The sequence below is a fragment of the Heloderma suspectum genome, chromosome 1 (genome assembly GCF_057233095.1).
Source record: "Heloderma suspectum isolate Gila_16-S chromosome 1, 16-S_ref, whole genome shotgun sequence".
Classification (NCBI taxonomy): Eukaryota; Metazoa; Chordata; class Lepidosauria; order Squamata; family Helodermatidae; genus Heloderma; species Heloderma suspectum.
The window spans coordinates 224,778,288-224,797,875 of NC_139458.1; the positions used below are offsets into that span (position 1 = coordinate 224,778,288).

The following is a 19,588-nucleotide window of genomic DNA, read 5'->3' on the forward strand; positions in this document are numbered from 1 at the left end:
TGAGGTTAGCAAGGGATGTTAAAAACAACAAAAAGGCTTTCTTCAGCTACGTGCATAGTACAAGGCAGAGGAAAGAAATGGTGGTTCAGCTATTAAATAAGGATGGAAAAATGATAACAGATGACAAAGAAAAGGCAGAGGTGCTCAATTCCTACTTTGGCTCAGTCTTCTCCCAAAAGAGGGTCTATGACCCCCCTGGCAAAGGCGAAGTACAGGCTGAAGGGGCAGGATTGCAGCTTGAGATCGACAGGCATATGGTCAAGGAACACCTCATTACTTTGAATGGGTTCAAATCTCCAGGGCCAGATGAACTGCATCCTAGAGTCATAAAGGAACTGGCAGAAGAACTCTCAGAACCGCTGTCTATTCTCTTTGAGAAATCATGGAGGACGGGGGAAGTGCCAGATGACTGGAGGAGGGCTAATGTTGTCCCTATCTTCAAAAAGGGTAAAAAGGAGGAACCTGGGAACTACAGACCAGTCAGTCTGACATCAATCCCTGGGAAAATTCTGGAGCAGGTCATAAAGCAATCCATCTGGAAGCACCTTGACAACAATGCCGTGATTACACGAAGCCAACATGGATTTGTCAAAAACAAGTCCTGCCAGACAAATCTGATCTCATTTTTTGATCAAGTAACCTCCCTTGCAGACCGTGGGAATGCTGTAGACATCATATACCTCGACTTCAGCAAAGCTTTTGACAAAGTGCCCCATGATATCCTGATGAGCAAACTAGCTCGAAGTGGGCTAGATGAAACAACGATCCGGTGGATCTACAGTTGGCTACAGAATCGGACTCAAAGAGTGCTTATCAATGGGACCTTCTCAAGCTGGGGAGAGGTAACGAGTGGGGTACCGCAGGGCTCAGTCCTGGGCCCAGTGCTCTTCAACATTTTTATTAATGACTTGGAGGAGGAGGTGCAGGGAATGCTGATCAAATTTGCAGATGACACAAAATTGGGAGGGATAGCTAATACTTTGGAAGACAGAAACAAAATTCAAAGTGATCTGGATAGACTGGAGCGCTGGGCAGAAAACAACAGAATGGCATTTAATAGGGACAAATGCCAAGTTCTGCACCTAGGAAAAAGAAACCAAATGCACAGTTACAAGATGGGGGACACGTGGCTCAACCGCACTACGAGCAAGAAGGATCTTGGAATTGTTGTCGATCACAAGCTGAAGATGAGCCAACAATGTGATGTGGCTGCAAAAAAGGCAAATGCTATTTTGGGCTGCATTCATAGAAGCATCGCTTCTAAATCCCGGGAAGTACTAGTTCCCCTCTACTCAGCACTGGTTAGGCCTCATCTGGAGTACTGTGTCCAGTTCTGGGCACCACACTTTAAGAAGGATGCAGACAAACTGGAGAGGGTTCAGAGGAGGGCAACAAAGATGATCAGGGGACTGGAAACAAGGCCCTATGAAGAGAGACTGAAAGAACTGGGCATGTTTAGCCTTGAGAAGAGAAGCCTGAGGGGAGATATGATAGCACTCTTCAAGTACTTGAAAGGTTGTCACAGAGAAGAAGGCCAGGATCTCTTCTTGATCATCCCAGAATGCAGGACATGGAACAATGGGTTCAAGTGACAGGAAGCCAAATTCCGGCTGAACATCAGGAAAAACTTCCTGAGTGTCAGAGCAATACGACAATGGAACCAATTACCTGGGGAGGTGGTGGGCTCTCCCACACTGGAGGCCTTCAAGATGAGGCTGGACAGCCATTTGTCAGGGATGCTCTGACTTGGATTCCTGCATTGAGCAGGGGGTTAGACTTGATGACCTTGTAGGCCCCTTCCAACCCTACTATTCCATGATTCTATGATTCTATGCCTCCAGACTTTGCCCTTGCCATAGTGGCAAAGTGGAAGGCCTGCCTCATTATCTGTTTTATTGCCCCATCTTTTCCCAAATTCGTCCCAAGCATTTAGATCCACTCTTTGAGAAAAAGTTTATCTGGTCTGATGTAGAGAGAATAAATTTTTTGTTCACATGTCACAATAAGACAAATCTTTTGGCACTGGCCAATCTTGCTCCTGAAGCCCAAAGTTATCGAGAATATTTTTTTTTACTTTGTAGAATGATTAAAATGTAACATATGTTTTATCTGTTTTATCTGTTTTACGTATTTATGTTTTTTGTATGCTTGTTGTAACCACTGGCTGAAACAATAAAAACTTTATACTACTAGTACTACAAATGTAAAAGCTACATGTAAAGGGGGAAGGAAGCTGAAGGGAGAAGCATGGGCGGAAGTAGTTGTGCTCATGAAGGGCTTTTCCAGATGAGGATTTATTGAGGCATCACCATGGCTCATTCACTCACATTTCATGGGTGATCCAGACGACGTCACCATCCTTTTATAATCCGCCCACGTTTTCCCAGCAAATGTTCTTGCGTAACGTGGAAAATCTATTAAGGAGGGAAAGAGCAGAACAGATGCACATTTTCTCTGATGGTGTGGATGACAATGCGGAATGGAAGCAGGGTGGGAGGAGTTGTTCCTGGGGAAGGCAGACGATGTGTTGGAGATGCCCCTCCCTTCCTGGTTGCCTGCCGTGTGTTTCCTGTAGTAGAGCCATCGTGACTTGCAGCTCTTTCCAGCTCTTCAAAACGGCATTAGCAGTCACTTAACTACGTGCTTCTTTTGCTGCTTTACTCCCAGAACATAATGCATTCAGCATCAGTGTCTGCTGCTAAATCACCCGCTTAAATTTGTAGTGTCCTTTGGTGCTTTTTTAAATGTATGTTAGTGATATTCCAGGACTAATAAATAAAAAAATTAAACGCTGTGTGAAACAGCTTTGCCATGGTGTTGTGAGGGCAGTTCCTGAGGCGTTCTTTTTACAAAGCAAGGAGCAGGGAATCTGCTCAGTCTGCTCTCAGCTGCCTGACAGTAGGCCCCCTTTCTAGCAGCCACGTTTGTTGGGAAACTGAGCAGAAAGTTAGCAGAGCTGCATGCTCCATATCAAGGAATTCTGTAATGCCACTCTTCTGGTTAAAAAAAATTAGGGAAGTGGTATGCACAGGCAAGCTACACTCACCAATGCACATTCCTTGGAGAGCAAGGCAAGTTGAGCAGGTGACCTCACCACCACATTAGCCATGCTGAAGGGCAGTTATTTTTGTCTAACTGCAAAAAAAACAAAAACAACCCAGAGTCATGCACATGTCCCATAAAGAGGGAACAAAGGATGGCGGTTCCACAGCAAATGCCCTGCAGAAGTGGCCTCAGGTACACCACTGAAGGCTGCTGCTAAACTGACAGTCCTTGGCAGAAGAAGGGTTTAGGCGTGCTGGTGGAGCATAATCTAGATATGACTGAGCCAAAAGTAGGATGGCCTCATGCACCATTACCTGCTGAAGATTAATCCAGTGCCACTACGTGAAATGCTGTCATGGCAGGAAAAATGCTGCTTATGAAGAAATGACAAGTATGGGGCCACACTGTGCTGACATATCTGATGCAAATGGTGCTGATTGTGCCTCTGCTTGGACTGCAATGGTGGCTGGCGGCTGGCTAGAGAAGAGCAGATGCCAGGAGCCAGGCCCCGCACAGGACCTTGTGAGCCATTGACTTAAAACAGCAGCTGACAGGCCAGGCATCCCATGTCACCTTGCTCAGCTGCTCTACGTGTCTATATCTCTTTTTCTGCACAGCAGGCTGATGATCTAATCTCTATATATAGTTGTCCCAAAGTCGCCTTTATAGCTCATACAGAAGGTGATCTTGGTTAATATTCTTACATGTATATAGACAGAGACCCAAAGAGAAATCCTAAATATTACAATTGCAGTGCAGTTGCAGTGCATGGGGGACCAGAGTTTTTGGTTATGCTTCTTAGGAAAGCTCTGATAGTTGCAAACTGATGTTTTGTTTTTAGCAACCAATGTATGCATACTTGTTCAGGAAATTATGAATTGGAAAGTTAGAAACTTGATTGCATTCATTTATTTAAATTGACCCTCTTTTTGTATATGCTTTAGACCAGTTATTTAAATCACCTTGATTTAAATCAGTCCACCCTTGTCATAATACCATATCTAAACAAAGGCAGAACTCTACATTGGTGTCACATGTAACAACAAATACTAACAATGCGCATTTTTGTTCCTTCCGTAGGGTATTCACGGTCTAAAGGGAGAAAAGGTAAGGTATTTTATATGCTACTTTCAGAAAAACTTGGGAAGTATATTGTGTTTTTAGAAAGAGTTTGCATTATATTTGCGTATCTCAAATTTAGTGTCCAAGAAAATGTTACCAGTGTAACAGTGATTTTACAGTATGGGAATCAAACAAATTCGTGTAAATTTGGAAGTGAGGTTTGCTTGTGCTTGTTTAGCCAATTAATAATCCATTTAGAATAATGATCATTGCAATGTGCATTGATTAGTCTAGAAATAGAAACAATTCTATGCAGGGATATCCTGTTGAACTCTATATATTTTGTGTGGTCAGTACTTGATGGAATGCATATACATATTACATCTACTTGTTCTCAATGGGTGTAGGAGCAAGGAGTGCAGGTAATTCTTGTTTTAGGATAATATTCAGTCATGCAGAAATTTACCATTTATTCCATTCGGTCCCAGATAACAGTCTGCCATGGTATTGTGACTGTAAATAGGCCTGGCTCATCTTTGATCCTTTTTCCTTTCTTTTGCAGGGAGAATTTGGAGGAGACGGACGGAAGGTAAGACCGGGCTTTAAATGTTACCCATTCTTCCAGCTCTGATTTTATAGAGAAAGCTGTTTCTAAAACTCTGGTTGTTTTATTTCAGGGATCTGCTGGCTTGACTGGAAGGAACGGCACTGATGGACAGAAGGTAAAGTTACTCAAGGGTTATATACAGTAAGCATTTGTATTAAATTGATAGACAGCCTTGTCAAAAAGAAATTAAAAATTCTAAAATTAAGTTGTAAATGTCATTCCAAAATGGAAAACCAGATAGATAACTCTTTCCCTTTCCCTTTATAGTTCAGTGTTCATTGTAATAGTAGGCATCATCGAAATACTTCTCTCCAAATTTCTAACATCTTCTTCATTTAATCTAAATGGGCACTGACAGATGGAACACTTTGGGGTATCTGAGACAATGACTTTGCCTGCCTGACACCCTCAGGATATATGAAAGCTCAGTCTTGTCCCACACTGATCCCCACTAGACCAAATGGCAGACAAAAATGATCAGTACAAGTCAGTACAAGTGGTACCCAAATGCATGATTGTTGCATAGCCAAGAACCCCACAACTTTCTACAACTTGTTTGTCCCTCTCCTTCCTGTATGTTCAGCTTAGTACTCAGTTGTGCCCATCAGTGCAGAAAGCTGGCTTAGAATGCCTTCTTTTCCCAGAATGTTCCATAGAAAGAGGACTGAGTAATCAGTGGATATTGACCGGACCTTTTATGAGGAGAACGAAGAATCTATAGGTTTTTTTCTTTAATAAAGTTCACAATCTCTCCCTCTTTCTGTTTTTGTATGTGATCTTTCTAGGGTAAACTGGGACGTATTGGACCTCCTGGCTGCAAGGGTGATCCAGGCAACAGGGTAGGGATGTTTTCTCATCTTGGCTCTATAAGTTCCAGCAGCACTGATATGTGATATAATGTTTACCTGAGCATGCTGAATAAAGTAAAATGGCACCTAGTGCACTAGTAATAAATATATGAGGCATTTGAAGGCAGCCCTTTAGATCATATCCGAGTTCAGTGTTGAATGCATTCCTTGAGCTGACTCCTATCAACCCGTGACACGGAATAGCGCTTCTACAGAGATAGGCATCAAGGCTTCTTTGTTTAAACGCAGGATGGCTTCATCGTGCCTTTATTCTATGCCCCAGAGCCTAGTCTGATTAATTACACTTTATTTTCCAAAATCTGTGGTTTGGGGTTAGGTTTACCCCAAATTCAGCTGTTCCTTGAATTTCTTCCCAGGGCTCTGATGGTTATCCTGGAGGTGCTGGAGATCAAGGACCACCAGGAGATGAAGGGATAAAGGTCTGTACCATTCTTAAAGTGACGAAAGGCAGCACCAGATAATCAGTGAGAGTAAGCTAAAGTTCTTGGGAGAGAGGCAGCACATTCATTTGGCTCATTGTGTCATGTTGTGTGAACGTGAAAAGTGTGTCCAATAAACAGCCAGTATCAAAATACCTTTGAAGTGTTTTTTAGCTTAGAAAAATGATGATGTGTGTGGGAGCAGGGGAGAGAGATTTATACAACTATGCACAGTATAGGGTTGGTGGATAAAGAGACTTCTGTCTCCCTGTCTTGCACCATAAACTCAGGGTCACCCACTGAAATTTATTAGCAGTAGCTTCAGGACAGGCAAAAGAAAATCCTTCTTCACATGTCAGATAGTTAAACTATGGAATTCACTGCCACAAGATGTAGTGAAAGCCACCAATTTGGATGGCTTTCAAAGGAGATTGGACAAATTCATGGAGAAGAAGGCTATCAGTGGCTACTAACCATGATAGCAAAATGAAGCTCCTATTCAGAGGAGATGAAGCTCCTATTCATCTCAATACCAGTTAAGGGTGCAAATGGGGGGGAGGGGGGAGCAACTGTTTAGAGTTGCACAGGCAACTGGTTAGCCACTGCTGGAAACAGGTGGACCCACCTTGGTCAAATCCGTTCTCAACACTTTTAGGTTCTCAAGAGTGAAATTGATTAAGTGATTCCACCTCCTGATCCTCCTAAAAAAAAAAAAAAAATCAGCTAGATGGGCCCATCTGAGCCCATCTAGCTGACTTACCAGCATTGGGTGGGGATGGCAGTGGAGAGTCTGCAGGGTTCTGTGGATCCTGGTGTCTTTCCCTCCCCTCTCTGCACACTGTCCTGCCCCCTTTTCTCCCTCTCTGAGCTCCTCCAAGATCACTGTTGTAACCTCAAAGAAGCAACTGCTGTGATGCTTTGCATGACGGCTGCACAGGGCTGGGGCTGGGTGGGGGCGGAATGAATGGATTCCCTCTCCCGAGGTTGTAGCAGTGTCTACGGCCTCAGGAGGGGGAATCTGACATATACTATGGACCCTGGGATGCTCTCCCAGGGATCATAGGATTGCTCTGCAAATCTTGTCTCTGTTGCACTGATGCACACTGCTTTTTGGCATGTCTTCAGAATGTAAATGCTCAGCCAATGTTGCATTTATAGCATATAAGTCTTAAAATTGTTTGAAATTCTTGAATTGCCTGGCAATTCTGTTTTTGAATGGAAAATGCTGCTCTCTGTAGCGAGACAGCAGAATTGCTATCACTAAGCCAGTCTCTAGGGATACTTCCAGATAAGGCCTTTACTGTGCAGTTGCACTGCCTCATTTACAGGATTTCACAGGGAGTCCAGACATGCTCCATTTGTAGCCCGTGGAGTACAAATGGAGTAGCCCATGCTACTCCATTTGTAGCCCACCCATGTTTTCCTACCACTTCTTCTGTCTTTTTTCTTACTATAAAAAATCCGTTAAGGAAAAGAAGACGGAATAGATGTACAATGCCTTTTGTTTGTTAGCAATAGCAACCCTCTACCTAGAAGCTCCCTAGATGTCTCTGAGGGCCTCTTTTATGTGAGCTGTTTTCCCAGTGAAAATGGAGGGCAGGCAGTTTATTTGGAAAATGGTGCACAGAGAAAGGGTTAAAAAAAAACAGTGCTGTGGTCCTGAGCCGAATCCACACACACACACACACACACACACCAAACAGCTACTATAATAGAGTGTAAAAGATCATCTATTAAATATGAAATGACAATTGTCAGGTGTCAAATATCAAATGCTGAGTATAGATAAGTCAACATCTATTGAATCCAAAGAAGTAGTTTGGGAGAAATTTCATTTTGGGTGCCATCTGCATACATTAGTATACAAAGCAGCTTTGATTACATATATGAGCTGGTGTGACTTATGACCATAGCTCACTGACTTCTTTTTCAGGGTGATCCTGGCCGGCCTGGCCGCAACGGACCACCTGGGCCACCTGGAGAAAAAGGAATCAGGGTATGTACCCTACAGTTTCAGAAATGTTATGAAACTACTGAATCTCTGCTGGGCCACACTTACAGCTACATCTGGTGTTTTGCGAGTGGACTTCTGCTCGGCCAGTGGGAGTTTCCCTTCCCTTCTCTCCCCTGAACCCCGTATGCTCCCCACAAATCTGCTTTGGAGAGCCTCCCCCAACCCTCTGGAGCAGATTTGGGGGGGCATCAGTGGGGAGAGGGAATTCATTCTGTCAGCAGTGTCCATTCCACTAGCAGAAGGGCATACTGAATCCAGCCCTTAGCTTTATTGCCATTAGCATAGTTGTGAGAATAAGAAATCAGAAAACAAGCTACAATGATCTGATTACATTCCTTTTATAGCAACTATAATAAGCTAAGATCCTGGGCTGACTAGACTAGATGAATACTGGCCTTCTTTCTTCCCCACCCCCTTTTAATGTTTGGGATTTTCCAGGAGGTGCTATCTTGTAGATTCATACTTGGTGACACCAACTCAGTGCAAACATGGGTGAAAACCCATTAAACAGCAACAATATTCAAAATTTGGGGCATATACCTCAGTTATTGCAATATCAAGGTCTTCTACCAGAGGTGTTTTCATTGGGATGACCCATCCCTCCAGCGCAAATTTTGGAGAACCTTCACTGACTGGGCTGGACATCATGATAACCCACAATGGCTTATTTAACCCATCGTTGGTTATCATGTCATCTGTCGAGAATTTTTTTAATCCACGATGGCTTATTTGGCTGAAATAACTCACTGTGATAACCCATGGTTTGCAGTAAGGGTTATTTAACCCACCATCGGTTACCGTGTCATCTGGTGCTACTGTGGCTTATTCCGATCGCCTACAGAGTCAGCTGGCAAGAGCAGCCAAAACCACTGCGGCCGCTCTGCTCCAGCCTGCAGAGCCCTTTTTCTGAAATCTAACAAGCAGCTGAGGGACGACCGCAGCCAAACAAGCACAGCCTTCCCTGATACCACACTACAGTGTCAAAATGATAGGGATGTACGAATCCCTTACCTGGCTCCATGCTGGGGCATCCGTGGTGTAGGGGAGGCGCTTGTCCCTCCCCCCGGAATCCTCCCTGGCTGGCTCTGCTCCGCAGCAGCTCCACGGAGCCGCCGGCCAGGGCCAGCCACTGCCACGTTCCAGCCATGGCCGGGCTACTGTGGCCGCAGATGGCCGTCGTAGCAGCCGCCATTTGCGTCCTTGCAAGCAGCCGTGATATTTACGTAGCCTATCACGGTAAAGGCAGCCACGCAAATGGAGTAGCAGCCGCCTTTGCGTGGCTGCCTTTACCGTGATAGGCTACGTAAATACTTACGTAGCCTATCATGGCAAAGAGCAGGGGCGCAAATGGCATAGCAGCTGCCATTTGCATCCGTGGTTTTTGCCGTGATAGGCTACATAAATACTTACATAGCCTATCACAGCTGCAAGACCGAAAATGGCGGCCGCAGCAGCCCGGCCGCAGCCAGCCAGAAGACCATCCGGAGCCGGAGCCACCGCCACCGCATCCATCCCAGGTAGGGATGTCAGAGAATTTCTTCACGAATCTCCGGGAGGCCGAATGCCAACGCATTCGGCCCCCCGAAATTGGTGGAGAAACGGTCCACCCACCCCCCCGGAATGGGACTTACCTTTGTCGAATGTCCCTGGCGCTGGCGGCTCCCGGCGGCGGGGCGGCAGCGGGGCAGCAGCGGCCGGTCTTCCGACCAGCTGCCGCCGCCACCATTTCCAAGGTGAAAAAAAACAACAACAACAAACGTGATAGGCTACGTAAAGATTTACGTAGCCTATCATGGCTAGATTTTCAAAAAACACCGTGATAGGCTACGTAAATCCTTACGTAGCCTATCATGGCTGACTTTGAAAAAAAAAAGCGTGTACGCAAATGGCGGCGCCCGTTTGCATCCCTGCAGTCAGCCGTGATAGGCTATGTAAATCCTTATGTAGCCTATCATGGCTGACTTTGGGGGAAAAGAAAAAGTGCGTACGCAAATTGCGGCACCCATGGGCACCGCCATTTGCGTTCCTTATTTGGGCACGTGTAGTCTACGTAAACATTTACGTAGACTATGGCGAAAATAAGGGCAATGCAAATAGTGTTGCCCTTATTTTCGCCGTAGTCTACGTAAATGTTTACGTAGACTACACGTGCCCAAATAAGGAACGCAAATGGCGGCGCCCATGGGTGCCGCCATTTGCGTACACGCTTTTTTTTTCCCCAAAGTCAGCCGTGATAGGCTACATAAGGATTTACGTAGCCTATCACGGCTGACTGCAGGGATGCAAATGGCGGCGGCTACGGCCACCGCCATTTGCATCCCGGCAGGAGACGAGATTCACGGCCGGAGGGACGGGGCGCCTCCCCCCCGGCCAGAATTTCGGCCGGAGGGACGGGGCGCCTCCCCCCCGGCCAGAATTTCGGTGGGGAGGGATGGGGCGCCTCCCACCCCGCCCAGAATTTCGGGGGGAGGAATGGAGCGCCTCCCCCCCACCGCGAAGCAAGCTGTGGGATAAGGTAAGGGACTTTCGTCCATCCCTAACAGATAAGTTCCATCCCAGGGGGATTCTGCGGGGGGGCGGGGGCGGGAGGCCATTCCGCCACAGATTCTGGGGGGCCAGATTCTAAAGAATCCGGCCTCACTGGAATCCGTGGCGGAATTCTCTGACATCCCTACAAAATGACAGCTTCCCCATAGTACAACGACAGCCCCACACTATCATGCTACCCTGCTACAACGAAGTTACACAACAACAGGCTTCCCTGATTGCTACTTTGAAACTGCGCAACTGGGGAACATAGGGGAATAGGGAAAGAATTGCTTACTTTTCCATGAAGAAGTGCAGTTCTGCAATTATCCATTTCAGCATCTGGAGGCTCCCCATGAAGGCACCCCAGCTGTGCAATCTCGCCGCATTCCAGCAAACTGTCAGGGAGTTATAGCTCCCACCCCATTTTTCCTGTTATGCGCACTTTTCCATGAAGAAGCAAAATTGCACAATTATCCACTACAGCATCTGAAGGCTCACCATAAGGGCACCTCACCTGTGCAATTTCGCCCCATTCCAGCAAATTGTCAGGGAGATTTATTTATGTATTTATTTATGTAAATATTTTTTACACATCCACATCCAAAGACCTCAGAGCAGTGAACAGCAAACAGGATAAACAGTAAAAACACCATGTTAAAATAATTTAATTTTTTTTTAAGAAACAGAGTTCTTATAAAACCAAGTTTGATAAACTACAGCCGTTCACTCGAGGAAGGCTTCCTAAAATAGAAATGTTTTCAGGAGGTGCCAAAAGCAACACAACATTGGTGCCTGCCTGACCTCCAAAGGCAGGGAATTCCATAGGAAGGAGGCCACCACACTGAAGGCTCTTTTTCTGGTGGACTTCAATAGGGCTATGGATCCATGTGGAACCACCAGGAGCATGCCCTCTGATGACCTCAGTGACCAGGCAGATTGGTAAGGCAGAAGGCACTCTTTCAGGTATCCCGGTCCCAAGTCGTTTAGGGCTTTGTACACTAGTACTAAAACCTTAAACCTGGCCCAGTAGAGAAGTGCAGTTCCAGTGCAGTTCCCTCAGCAAAGGAGTTGCATGCTGAAAAGGAGCAGCTTCCGATAACAGCCAAGCGGCTGCATTCTGCACTAGCTCCAGCTTCCAGAGTACCCTTAAGGGCAGCCGCACATAGAGTGCATTGGAGTAATTTTAGTGCACTGCAGTAATCTTTAGTAAATCTAAAATTAGTAACTTAAGGTTACTAATGCCTGTACCACTGTGGCCAAGCTATCCCTGTCCAGGAGAGACCATAGCTGGTGAACCAGCTGAAGCTGGTAAAAGGCATTCCGAGCCACCATGGCCACTTGGGCATCCAGCAACAGTGATGGATCAAGGAACACCCCCAAACGACCTACCTGGTCTTTCAAGGGGAGTGCAACCCCATCCAGAACAGGCAATGAGCCTATCTCCTCGACTCAGGAACCCCTCACCTACAGGGCTTCTGTCTTGCCAGGATTCAGCTTGAGTTTATTGGTCCTCATCCAGCCCATTAATGAGTCTAGGCACTGATCCTGGACTTGCACAGGCTCTCCCAGTTCAGATGTCACATGGAGACAGAGCTGTGTGTCATCAACATACTGATGGTATTTGGCCACAGATCCCCTAATGACCGGTCCCAGTGGCTTCATATAGATGTTAAACAATATTGGGGACAAGATGGGTCCCTGCGGAACCCCATAGCTCAGTTGCCAAGGAGCCAAGGAATAGTCACCCAATGTTACTTTCTGAAATCAGCCCCATAGGTAAGAGCGGAACCACTGTAACACAGTGCCTCCGATACCCATCCCATGGAGTCAATCCAGGAGGATACCATGGTCGGTGGCATCAAAACCTGATGAGAGATCAAGCAGAATTAACAGGGTTGCACTCCCCCTGTCCCTCTCTCAATAAAGGTCATCCTTCAGGGCAACCAAGACTGATTCAGTTCTGTAACCAGATCAAAGCCCAGACTGGAATGTGCCTAGATAATCAGTATCGTTCAAGAGTGCCTGCAGTTGCTCTGCCACAACCCTCTAAAGTATCTTCCTTAAAAAGGGGGTATTTGCGACTGGGCAGTAGTTGTCTTAATACCATTGGGTCCAGAGTGGGCATCTTCAGGAGTGGTTGCACTACTGTCTCTTTAAGGACAGCAGGGACCCCCCCCCTTTCTGAAGGGAAGCAGTTATCACTCCCTGAACCCACCCAGTCATACCCCCTCAGTTAGCCTTTATTAGCCAGGAGGGGCAGGGATTGAGAGGGCACATTATAGCTCCCAACCCCTTTTATAGTTATAGCTCCCCTTTTCCTTCTCTTGTCACTTTTCTATGAAGAAGCAAAATTGCACACTTATCCACTACAGCATCTGAAGGCTCCCCACATGAGGGCACCCCACCTGTGCAATTTCAAGCCATTCCAGCAAACTGTCAAGGAGCTAGAGCTGCCACCCCGTTTTTCCTTTTGCGGCCAGCCCTCCCACATCCCGCGATCCCGCAGCTGCAAAGTATCACAATGACAGCCTCCCCTGCTGAGAATGCCAGCCTTCCCAGATCATGCTGCAATCTGGCTACAGCAAAGCTGCACAATAACAGACTTCCCTGACCACTGCTGTGAAAATATGAAAATGCGCATTTGTGGAAAAGAAAAAGTAGAGGAAAAGTAGTTGTCCCCGTTCGCAACTATGAAAATGCACAAATTCAGAAATGAGCAAAAAGTACAGAGGAAAAATAAAAAATAAAGAGGAACAGCAATGAGGAAAATGTGCAGTTGAGGGGTTTGTGAGTGCACTAGTTGCCTCCTGAGTAGGGGAAGCTGCCTATGAACTTTTTTCCTGATCTTGCAACCCCCAAGGGTTTATTTGTGCCACCCACTTTTGGTGCACCAGGATTTTCCCTCCTCTGGGGTAATTGTGCAGGGTTTTGCTGGTGCATCGGGTGCCTTCTGACTAGGAGAGGCTGTGTGTGAAGTTTGGTCCTGATTCTGAAAACTTCCAAAGGTTTATTCATGCCACCCCCTTTTTGGTGCACACTGGGATTTTGCTCCGTGTAGCCCCTGCTGCAACATAATGAATGGGTGAAACGGCACCACTGCTCGGACAGGAGGACTGCAGTGGGATAAGGGGTGAGGGATGGGTCAGATTAGGCACTGTTGCTTAATAGGCCACGCACAGTAGCTTATTAGCCTGGTCGTGTGGCAAGACATCATAGACTATATCAAAAATAAGCTACTGTGAGTAGCTTATTAAGCCACCATGGCTTAAAGTGACGTCCAAACGTGGCCAAAAACTTCTCTTAGATCTGTATTCACTGAGATTGGAGTGTCTTCTCTGCTCCACGTGATGTTCATTGAAAATACTTTAAAAACTGTTTCCCCAAATTCAGAATGGAAAATCCCCAATATTCTTCCAGATTTGCAGTTGCTGAAATGAAACTCTGCTCTCTATTTGGAGTTTGTTTTGAAAAAATACATTTCAAAAAATCTGACATCGGGAGTGCTGTTTCCTTTCCCTCCACACTGATGTTCTGGGGAAAATCCAAAATCTTTTTCCAAATTCGTACTTGCTGAAATTCAAAACTTCTAGTGTACATTTCTATTACAAAAAATCCTTTGAAGAGCCACAGTGTTCCCCCTTTTAGATAGTTTTACCCATTACTGCCTGTAAATGTGCAACCATGCTTAGTTTCATCTAACTAGATTATTTGGAAGATTGTTATAATTCATACATAAGTTATCAATAGGGCATGACTTCCTTGTTACCACCACTTCACTGGTTCCTGATTTGTTTCCAGGCATAATTCAATTCAAGGTGCTGGTTTTGATCTGAGATCTTAATGATACAGGGCGGGATACAAATGTTTTAAATTAAATAAATGAAATCTGCACACCAAATCCCAAAATGCCTTGGGGCCGGGTTATCTAATAGAATGCTTTCTCCAATATTGTTTGTTTGTTTGTTTGTTTGTTTATTTAAAACATTTGTATCCCACCCTATATCATTAAGATCTCAGGGCAGCATGCAGATAAAATCAATTTAAACAGTATAAACAGTATATTAGTCTGCCCAGGCACCAAAATATCTGTGAAAGGCCCTTCTCTGCGTCCTGCCAATACCAGGGATGTATTTGGCAGGGAATCCAATGAATATGAACTTGAGCACACTCCGGGAGAGAGCAGAGGACAGGAAGGCCTGGCATGCTATGGTCCATGGGGTCACGAAGAGTCGGACACGACTGAACAACAACAAATTTGGCAGGGATGAAAGGGAGGGCTTTCTCAATGGCTAGGGAGGCCCATCTAGCCCCCTTCTTTTTCAGACAGGTCTCTGGCCTGCCAAACTGAATATGTTCTGCTGCTGCTTTGATGGTTTTAGTTCAGTTGGCTGCTTTTTTCATCACCTCTGGGAGTGGGGGGGATCTGCTCATTTTATGTTTTTGATTATGGTTGTTTTCATTTTAACTATTATTATTTTCATTATTATTATTAATTCATCTGCCTTGGGCACTTCATGTCGAAAGGTAGGACAGAAACTTAAATAATATAACAGCTATTATATATAGATGAGGCTGATATGTTGGCAAAAGTGCAAGTTCTCCACGAACAGTTACTTCAGTGCTCATAAGTCCTGCCTTCCCTGAACCACTTCCCTGAATGCTACAGGCCAGGGACAAGATGGGACTAACAAGATTTGGTTCTCTGCACTGGTGATAAGTATTTCCTGGCTGATGCTGGAGAGCAGGGAGAGAAGAACTCTGTACAATGCCAAGACCTAATACTTGGGGATGTGGCTCCTTGACACTGGTTGAGGCCGCTATAGGCAGTGGTCTGGCACTGCCTTTTGTTACCCTTGCAACCTCTAATTTATGCTAATGTCTTCTTCCTTTTTTTTTTTCAAAGGGACCAAGAGGCACCAATGGAGCTCCTGGCAGTCCTGGTATCAAGGGAGGCAAAGGCAGCCCTGGATCTCTTGGACCCAAAGGAGAACCTGTAAGATTGTACATGGTTTCTGTAGCCCCACAGGTTTCATCTATTCACCCCAATAGCAATATTCCCGTACAGGGATTATACTGAGTGCCAAGTAATACCAAGCTGGCCTTATTAGCCCTTTGATCCTAAACACATTATCTAGATATGGGTTCCAATGAAATGGGTACACTTACTTCTGCATAATAGCTTGTGGGGAAAATTTACTTTATAATCCCACTGCAGTGCCCACCATATGTGAAGGGTTGAGGATCCCTATCTCTTTTTTATGATACCTAAATATCCCTGTCTAAAGAATGTACCTTAGTTTCTTATCCCTTAGGTTTTTCCTGCCACCATTCAGTACGTAATAAAACCTCATCCCCTTAATACACACTCAGTAGTGAACTACTTCAGTAGTGAAGTACCAGGCTATAGGCAAGGGATAAACAGACATGTAGATCAATGTAAAGGTTAAAACAAATGTAATGGTTTATCTAAAACTTATTTATATATTATATTGTTAAATTAGATATAAGGTTACATGTTATAAATATGCTTCATGGGTTAATTGCTTTTAAAGGTACCGTTTCTTTAAGGAAGTAGTTATTTCACTATTCTAGTTCATTTTCCTACTATAACCCAGTTACCAGTTACCCTATTTTCTACCTCCAACCCAGTTAGCTCCCCCAGAATGGCTCAGATGTCTGGGCCTGAAGTTCTACCTCTGGTCAGACACTCACTTGAAGGATGTGGCTCTACCCTTGTTCACATGTAGAAGAGGGAGGGGGGAAGAGAGGAGACCAGACCATCACTATTTATTTTTTCATACCAGTATGTTCCTCATTTAAAAATCTTTCCAGTCTCTGTTTTGAGTGTCTGGAGAAATTCATAGGTGGTGCTGGGTTGCATGAACTGCTAGAAATCGCTTTCTCTGTGTTGCTATTCTGGTCAAATTGAGGCAGGAATGGGCTAAGGTGGTATGAACTGGTTTTAAATTGTGGCCTTTTTTTGTCTTCCATTATACTTTCCTTAAGTAATTAATTGGCCTCCATTTTGTGGTGCTATACAATGCTTCTCAGTCTGTTTTTACCCTTTCCCTTCTTTTGGTGGTGCAAAGCAATGCCTTAGAACATATATTTCTGGCTAAATTCCTCCTGTTTTGTATTTGCTGTATTTGCTGTTTTTAAAAACTAATATTTTAAACCCTGTGATTATGTAACTCAAACTCAGCATTGACTTCAATTGCCTGCTGCCTCAGTTTTCCTGTGTGTGAAATGGGTTCCGCTCTTCTCCTCTGTTTCCAAACATTGATCCGTGGCCTCTGCCAGAAATTGCTTTCTCTGTGCTGCTATTCTGGATAAATTGGGGTGGAGTGGGGTGGGGTGGGGGTCTGAACTGCTTTTAAATTGGTGGTGTTTTTGTCCTCCCTTATGCTTGTCTTACGTAATGAATTGAGGTCCATGCTTGGCCTCCATTTTGTGGTGCTATACCATGCATCTCAGTCTGTTTTTTTGGTGCTTTTTTTTACTTCGTTTAGTGGTGGAAAGTAACACCTTAGAACACACATTTGTGCCTAAATTCCTCCTGTTTTCTATTTGCTGGTCAAAATTATTGTTTTAAGCCCTGTGATTATGTAACCCATACTCAGCATTGACTTCAATTGCCTGCTTCCTCAGTTTTCCTGTGTGTCAAATGCGTCATCCCCCCCTTCTTCCAATCATTGATAAGTTGCCTTAGAATACATATTCCTGACTAAATTCCTCCTTTTTCTGCTTGCTGGGACACACTTTTTAAAAAGCCTGTGATTATCTATACCAGATATTCAAGGGCAACTTTTCCTATAAAGGTCACCCATTATAACAGAACTTCTGGTCATAATCCTTACTCCACATTGACTAGTAATGTGGTGTACCTCATAGGCCTTCTTTCAGTCATATGCATTTTCACTCTGAAGTCAGTTAGTTGACTGTGCATAGCATTACAGTGGTAAAGGGCATAGTATTTTATTTCTTATTTTGAACAGAACTGTCAGCTAATGTTGTTTTGTATTAATGTTGTATTCTGTTCCAGGCTTCTGAAAAAAAAAATAAGTTGAGGAAGCAGCTCAGAACTTGGTTCTGGAATACTTCCTGGCAGTGGTTACTATGCCTCTGAAAGCCCTGCGTGCATAATTCTTCTAGGAGTAGTGAATCGAGGATAGGGGTGGCTGTAAGGGGAGGAGGAGGCCATACACCTTTTCTCACAGCAATTTTAACTAAATGAAAAATAGTACATTTTAAATAATGTTTTTCACCAAAATTTCCTTTAAAGATGTCAATTTGTAAGAGGTAAACAACATATATTTAAACATGAAAATACTCAGCCCAGTAACGGAGGGGACGCTGCTCTCCAAACCCCCTTTAACATTAGGTCTGAAATGTTTTTAATTACCTATTGAAGAAAGATTAAATGTACTAATAATTAGTTATTAGGTACAAATATTTTGATATTTACTTTTTAATTAGGTAGGTAGGGGTGTGTGTGTATGTATGTATGTGTGTGTGTGTGTGTGTGTATATATATATATACACATACATACATACATACATACACACACACACACATACACTATAGTTATCCAAGAAGCTGGGACTTTTTAATGGGATTTATGGTCTTTCAATTATATATAATTTCAAAATGATTGTAATGTTTGCGTGTGACAGGGCCCCCCTGAACATTCCCTTTCCCCCCGCCCCCAGTTTCCTCTGGGTGGCGGTCAGCAGCAGGTACTACTTTTCATCCTCTGCTTCTTTTTCTTTCTGATTCTTGCTGCAGCTTCCTTTTAGATTTGAGGTATCCTTACATGTTTTGTGAAATTATGTGCTCTGTTCTAGTATACTCTCCAACTTTCTTAGGAGTCAAAACAGACATCAGTCCTAGTGAATTGATCATAGAATCTTATTATTTTGTTTTCACTTCCTGGTATCCTCAGTGAGGTCAACAGACGAAAAAAAAAAAAGGAAAGTGCTCTTTGTGCAGTTGGGAGCATGTGTAGTGGTAATACATACACAGACACACACACACAAACATATCCATCTCTCTCTATATATATGTGTGTGCGTGCATGTGTGCGCACGCGCACCAGATTTGTATGTGTGAGAATATGTGAATGCAGTAAGTTTTTTTTAACCAAGAATTTGGTCCAATTAAAAGTATCATCTCTACCTGCTGTATGTCTTCCATTTTGTAGAATCAAACTGGCAGCCACATCCAGGCAAAAAGAAAAAGATTCCCAGCAGGGGGCGACATTGGTACAGAGCAAACAAAACACTGATCAATGAACTAATGCCAGTTTTTTTTTTCTGTTATTTCTTTATTTTACTAAGGGTCGTCGTGGTGATCCTGGAGCAAAGGGGGGCCCTGGAACTCCAGGAGCCACGGGAGAGAGGGTGAGTTCAGCTGGTTTTCAAAGCAATAGAAGGAGATCCATCCTGACTCCCATATACAGGGCTAGGAGAGAGAAATACATCTGTATACATTTAGATTCCAATTTCAAATCAAAGAAGGAGAAGTGAATGAATGCACATTGAGTGGAAAAGGCTTTGACCTGCTTCTTAAAGATATATGCAGTTACACTGGGGGAACTCAAGGTACATTTTGGCAATCACAATCCCTGGATTTTCTCCTTACTACTCTTTATTTAATTATTGTTATTAAGATTTGTGTTTCATCCCATTTTTGGCAGACCTTCTAGAGATTTGCTTACAGAATTGAAATGTCAAAAAAATATAAAAAGTCTACTAAAACAGCAAAATAATCAAAACATATATCAACTAACAATAAATAATCAGCTACCAAACCAATCCAGGGGCTGTAGCAGTCTGTCCCATGGTTGAATTAATATACTAGGGGTTAACTCTAGAAAAGTAGATCACAAAATGGGATTGGTAGGGAGTGATCACTCAGCGTTTGTTTTTGTCACTGTTACTATCCATGATGTCTGGGTGGGAAGACCTTATGTGGAAAAGCCGTGTGTGCTAGCAGAGTTGAGCCTGAAGTTCCTCTTTCCTTAAAAATAGTTGAGGCCCTCTG

At 44.2% G+C, this 19,588-nt stretch overlaps 1 protein-coding gene across 1 annotated transcript in view; it reads left to right on the forward strand.

Annotated features, from left to right (window-relative positions):
* Positions 1 to 19,588, forward strand: part of COL6A2 (collagen type VI alpha 2 chain) — a 72,210-nt gene that overhangs the window by 19,095 nt on the left and 33,527 nt on the right. Inside the window, exons 8-15 of the mRNA XM_084820362.1 lie at positions 4,126 to 4,152; positions 4,670 to 4,696; positions 4,785 to 4,829; positions 5,500 to 5,553; positions 5,940 to 6,002; positions 7,936 to 7,998; positions 15,449 to 15,538; positions 18,883 to 18,945. Of these exons, the coding sequence (XP_084676488.1) occupies positions 4,126 to 4,152; positions 4,670 to 4,696; positions 4,785 to 4,829; positions 5,500 to 5,553; positions 5,940 to 6,002; positions 7,936 to 7,998; positions 15,449 to 15,538; positions 18,883 to 18,945 (432 nt within the window). The remainder of the gene's footprint in view (positions 1 to 4,125; positions 4,153 to 4,669; positions 4,697 to 4,784; positions 4,830 to 5,499; positions 5,554 to 5,939; positions 6,003 to 7,935; positions 7,999 to 15,448; positions 15,539 to 18,882; positions 18,946 to 19,588) is intronic.